Raw genomic sequence first — 5,773 nt, 5'->3', positions numbered from 1 at the left:
ATCGCTACTGTAAGGGGTTCATTTTTTTACCGTGGAAAGTAATATTTACAGTAGCGATTTGCTTTTTTGTACTATAAAAAGGGCTAATTTTAGTTTTTTTTAACCCCATTATGTTACTGGCCGATTAATCGATTATGAAAATTGTAATCGATTAATTTCATAATTGATTAGTTGACGATTAATCGATTAGTTGTTTCGGCCCTATATAAAATATACACACACAATGTGTATATATTTTATTCATATATATTATATATTAATAATGTATTATTCATATTATAGCAATAATAATATAGATGGCATATTTAATTTTTTGACCTATAATTCTATCCTGCAGCATGACCCAATACAAATGATCCTATCCTATGCAGGAAAATTATACAAAAACAAAAAAACTCAATACATTTTGTAAGAAAATAATGTAAAATGTGTTATTTAGTTCAGATGTGAAATGTGAGCTCCGGATGTGTTGGGGCTGCGATGGCGCCCAATTCCAGCACAGCTCCGATGTATAGACACAAGGATTGTGGAAGAAATTGGTAAACCGCGCCGTGCGCTGTGTGTGCGAGGCTTCAGATGGAAGCTGTCATTCCCCGAGCAGTGAGGTCACTGGAACTCCTCTCAGTACATTGAGGGGCGAGTAGGTAGGTCAAGGCAGTTGCAGCTTCTATCTGAGGATTCTTGCTTGTCTCTACACAGAATGCAGAACAAACTTCTATGGACCCAACTGCAGCCTGAGCTGTGAGTGCGGCTGGAATTCCCAATGTAACTCTCTGACCGGAGGCTGCATCTGTCTGCAGAGATTTATTGGCCACAACTGCCGAGAAGGTAAATTCACCACTGCTCCTGTCTGTCTTACTGCTGTCCAGAGCTCTGTACCCTCTGTTCTGCCCCGATAACCCACCACCGTGATTGAGTTCTTCTACCCACTACTCCCCCACCATGATTTTATATCTGCCCACTACTCCACCACCATGATTTTATATCTGCCCACCACTCCACCACCATGATTTAATATCTGCCCACTACCCCACCACCATGATTTAATATCTGCCCACTACTCGACCACCATGATTTTATATCTACCCACTACCCCACCACCATGATTTAAAATCTGCCCACTACTCCACCACTATGATTTAATATCTGCCCACCCCACGACCATGATTTAATATCTGCCACTACCCCACCACCATGATTTTATATCTGCCCACTACCCCACCACCATGATTTAATTTCTACCTACTACCCCACCACCATGATTTATTATCTGCCCACTACTCCCCCACCATGATTTTATATCTGCACACTACCCCACCACCATGATTTAATTTCTACCCACTACCCCACCACCATGATTTAATATCTGCCCACTACTCCCCCACCATGATTTAATATCTGCCCACTACTCCCCCACCATGATTTAATATCTGCCCACTACTCCCCTACCATGATTTAATATCTGCCCACTACTCCCCTACCATGATTTAATATCTGCCCACTACTCCCCCACCATGATTTAATATCTGCCCACTACTCCCCCACCATGATTTTATATCTGCCCACTACTCCCCCACCATGATTTAATATCTACCCGCTACTCCCCCACCATGATTTTATATCTACCCACTACCTCACCACCATGATTTAATATCTGCCCACTACTCCCCCACCATGATTTAATATCTGCCCACTACTCCCCCACCATGATTTTATATCTGCCCACCACCATGATTTAATATCTGCCCACTACCCCACCACCATGATTTAATATCTGCCCACTACCCCACGGCCAGGATTAAATTATTCTGCACGCTAACCCACCACTACCCTTGTTGAACTATTCTGACTGCCAACCCATTACGATGATATCTGCAAACAAAATGGACAAAAGTGTCTCATGAAGAGTCATTGCTGCCCGTAGCGTGCACAATTTCCCATTTAGATTCCATTGACACTCTTGGGGTGGAAGAGCCAACCAGTGGTGCTATCGGCACAGTGGCGGGCGTCTTTTCAATATACCTTTCGCTGAGTTATAGTGTATGTAAACTGTACTACTGATTTTCTAGGGAATTAATATGTGCAAAAAAAAGCTCTGGTAGGGAAAGGGTTAAAGCAGTGGCGGTGCATCCATAGTGGGTGCAGGAGCGCCGCCCCCTCTCTCGCGCACCCGTCACAAAACAATAGATAGATTCATGCATTGCATGAATCTATCTATTGTCGCCGCTGCCGCCCACTATTCAGGTGCCCGGCCCCTTGTTGAGCGCCGGCCATCTGAATTACAGTGACTGGGGTGTGACCTAAGGGAGTGATTCTTACTGTGTGGGGGCGTGGCTTGGCGTGTGACATCACTGATCGTCGTTCCCTATGACAGGGAACAGACGATCAGCGACAGTCTGACTAGGAAGCACGGGGGAGAGGTTTGTTTACACTTACCTCTCCCCGTTCTTCAGCTCTGTGAACTGATCGTGGGACACCGGCGGCGATTGGGTCCACAGGCGCGGTCACAGAGTACCCGACCGGGTCGCGAGCGACCCACAGCTGTGCATAATAAAGGGGACAAACCTGTACGCCAATATGCGCACTATCACAGACACCCGCAGTCCATCCTGTGTGTGGTGTACTCTTTTCTGAATTTTGTACACCAATATGCGCAGCCGTGCCATTCTGCTGACGTGCGGCGGTCGGCAAGCAGTTAAACAGTGCTGTGTTAGGGAATCGTTTCCCTAAGAGCCGGTTCACACTGGGGCGACTCGTCAGGCGACACAGCCGCCTGACAAGTCGCGTCCCATTGTAGTCAATGGAACCGTTCTAATAGGAGCGACGCAAGTCGCTCCGACTTAGAAAAAGGTTCCTGTACGACTTTGGGGGCGACTCGGGGCGATTTGCACTGACTTCTATACAGAAGTCATTTTGCAAATCGCCTTAGAAGTCGTCTTCAGGTCGCCTGGCCGAGTCGCCCCCCCGAAGTCGTGCCGCCCTAGTGTGAACCGGCTCTAAGGGCTCTTTCACACGTCCGTTCAGTTTTTCAGATCAGTTTTTTTTTCATCAGTTGATCCGTTTTTGCATCAGTTTTTGCATCCGTTTTTTTTTTTTTTGGGGGGGCTTTTTACATAGAAAAACGGATGTTAGCGGAACGGATGATAAACGGATCATCCGTTAACGTCCGTTTTTCGTCCGTTCCGTTTTTTAGACGGAAGAAAAATAGGGTTTTCTTCCATCCAAAAAAACGGAACTGAACGCAGACGGATGCTAACGGACGTTAGCGGACGCTAGCCCATAGGGAAGCATTGCGGTCCGTTAACGGACGTCCAAAAAACGGACGAACGGAACGGACGTGTGAAAGAGCCCTAACACTGACCCCACCTCTCAACCAATCAGGTGCATCAGGTCTGGTTACCAGTCACCTGATTGGCTGAAGCAACAGGCACTGTGATTTGATACCTATCAGGTGTCCAATCATAGCATCTCTGACATGAAGAGGATAGGAGAAGACATTGAGGAGGGAGCGAGGAGGACTGCGCTGACCAAGGAAAGGTAAGTGCCGGGGGGGGGGGGGGGCAACAGGCGGCGTTTGATGGGGCAAACTGGCATCGTTTGATGGGGCAAACAGGGGGCCATTGATGAAGCAAACTGGCGGCCATTGATGGGTATAGTGGCTGCATTTGATGGGTACAGTGGCGGCGTTTGATGGGCACAGTGGTGACAATTGATGGGCACAGTAGCTGCGTTTGATGGGCACAGTGGCAGAGATTGATGTTTTTATTTTTTCCAGTTTGTTTGCGACCCCCCGAAAAATTTTGAGCACCAGCCGCCACTCGGTTAAAGGGATAAAACATGGGAAAACGGGCATGATCACAGAGATGTTCTACAAAGTGGCACTAGAAACGTCTCGGCGTTCTCACTAAATTTCCCTGCAATAACGGCATTTTAACTGTCTGTGTTCATTTGCAGGAGGCCCACCAGAACTTGTGTCAGAGCAACTCCAAGCACTTCTCAGTAAGTACTCTCTAGTCCTAGCCTATAAACCTGTTTACTGTGTTTTTTCAGCTCTACAAGAAGCAACATCCAACCCCCCCCCCCCCCATATCCCCCCCCCCCCCCTCCCCCCATCGTTTTCTGTCCCAAGGCACAATCAGCATCTCATTTTCTATCTCTTCCAGATGCACCGCCTCGACCTCCACATCAGTCCTCGGTTAGATATTTAATACATTCAAGTAAGCAAAAGCCATAGACAATTATTTTTTTTCTTAGGAATATAAATCACGACAAGCCACTGTACGACCGCGATTTGACCTGTAAAAGGAAACAGACGACTAAAGAACTTATTTTTCAAAAAGGACGCCAAGAGCGAAAGATGACTTGTGTTAATTAAACTTGAAGGTCCGAGTTGAAAGGACCAGATGGGACATCCCAATACGCCTTGTTGAGTCATAACCAATGACACACACACCGGAAATTCAGCGTTTGATCTCTTGAGAATTTGGTTTCTGTTGCCTAAATGGAAGTGAAGATGGATTATCTTAAAATGCCAGAGAGAAATTTCAAAGTGCAAGTGGGTTGTCTTGAGTTATGGTGATACGGTAAGCAAGAGGACCTTATATTCCATGGTGGAACTTCACAAGCCCAACTGATCTCTTGGATATTCCATGGTGGAACTTCACAAACCCAACTGATCTCTTGGATATTCCATGGTGGAACTTCACAAACCCAACTGATCTCTTGGATATTCCATGGTGGAACTTCACAAACCCAACTGATCTCTTGGATATTCCATGGTGGAACTTCACAAACCCAACTGATCTCTTGGATATTCCATGGTGGAACTTCGTAAACCCAACTGATCTTTTGGATATTCCATGGTGGAACTTCACAAACCCAACTCATCTCTTGGATATTCCATGGTGGAACTTCACAAGCCCAACTGATCTCTTGGATATTCCATGGTGGAACTTCACAAACCCAACTGATCTCTTGGATATTCCATGGTGGAACTTCGTAAACCCAACTGATCTTTTGGATATTCCATGGTGGAACTTTACAAACCCAACTGATCTCTTGGATATTCCATGGTGGAACTTCACAAGCCCAACTGATCTCTTGGATATTCCATGGTGGAACTTCACAAGCCCAACTGATCTCTTGGATATTCCATGGTGGAACTTCACAAACCCAACTCATCTCTTGGATATTCCATGGTGGAACTTCACAAGCCCAACTGATCTCTTGGATATTCCATGGTGGAACTTCACAAACCCAACTGATCTCTTGGATATTTCATGGTGCAACTTCATAAGCGCAACTGATCTCTTGGAGGCCTCATGACTATTTGGAAGCTCCAAGCTAGATAAACGTAATCAAGGGATGTTCTTGGCGTTGGTACGACTTTGGTCTTCATATGTCACACTATTTTAAACTTGTTAGTCTTATTCAAGGAAAAAAAACAACAGTTAAATGTCTATTTATGTCAATTTTACAAGACTGAACGCTCTTTGAAACTCCAGCCAGAGGGCCGTACGTATCTGGAGGCCACATGTGTTGTACAAAAAAAAAAACTATTCTGAAAAAAAAAGTTTCAAGCCTGGGGGACTATTTCCTCTGCCCGTGCTTGGCCCCCGTCCGCTAAACAAATCTCATTGTGATTTGTGCCGTCACAACAATGGAGATGGAGCCCAACTCTGCGTTTGACGGCCTTAGATTTATTGCCAGGCTTTCTACCGAAGAGCGCAGTCAAGTGCTGGAGACCAGAAGATGTTTGGAAGACAAATACAGC

General features: G+C 45.8%; 2 protein-coding genes across 4 annotated transcripts in view; both read left to right on the top strand.

Moving 5' to 3' along the window:
- MEGF6 (multiple EGF like domains 6) overlaps positions 1–5,544 on the top strand; it is a 409,802-nt gene extending 404,258 nt beyond the window's left edge. For all 3 annotated transcript variants that reach the window (XM_040326458.1, XM_040326457.1, XM_040326459.1), the window contains 3 exons: positions 700–828; positions 3,955–3,999; positions 4,164–5,544. In XM_040326458.1, coding sequence (XP_040182392.1) covers positions 700–828; positions 3,955–3,999; positions 4,164–4,234 — 245 coding nt within the window. In that variant the 3' untranslated portion in view covers positions 4,235–5,544. The remainder of the gene's footprint in view (positions 1–699; positions 829–3,954; positions 4,000–4,163) is intronic.
- On the top strand, positions 4,358–5,555 carry LOC120915882. Its single transcript, XM_040326694.1, has 3 exons — positions 4,358–4,364; positions 4,589–4,610; positions 4,653–5,555. Exons 1-3 carry the CDS (start codon positions 4,358–4,360, stop codon positions 5,323–5,325), a joined length of 702 nt encoding a protein of 233 aa, XP_040182628.1. The 3' UTR covers positions 5,326–5,555.
- The last annotated feature ends 218 nt before the right edge of the window (positions 5,556–5,773 follow it).

Source organism: Rana temporaria, chromosome 10 (assembly GCF_905171775.1).
Source record: "Rana temporaria chromosome 10, aRanTem1.1, whole genome shotgun sequence".
NCBI lineage: Eukaryota > Metazoa > Chordata > Amphibia > Anura > Ranidae > Rana > Rana temporaria.
The sequence above is the reverse complement of the archived record's forward strand: the minus strand, read 5'-3'. Positions and strand labels throughout refer to the sequence as shown.

Coding starts and splice junctions, on each gene's coding strand:
- LOC120915882 (XM_040326694.1), top strand. Junction 4,611..4,652: donor AGAGGACCTTATATTCCATG/GTGGAACTTCAC, acceptor GGATATTCCATG/GTGGAACTTCACAAACCCAA.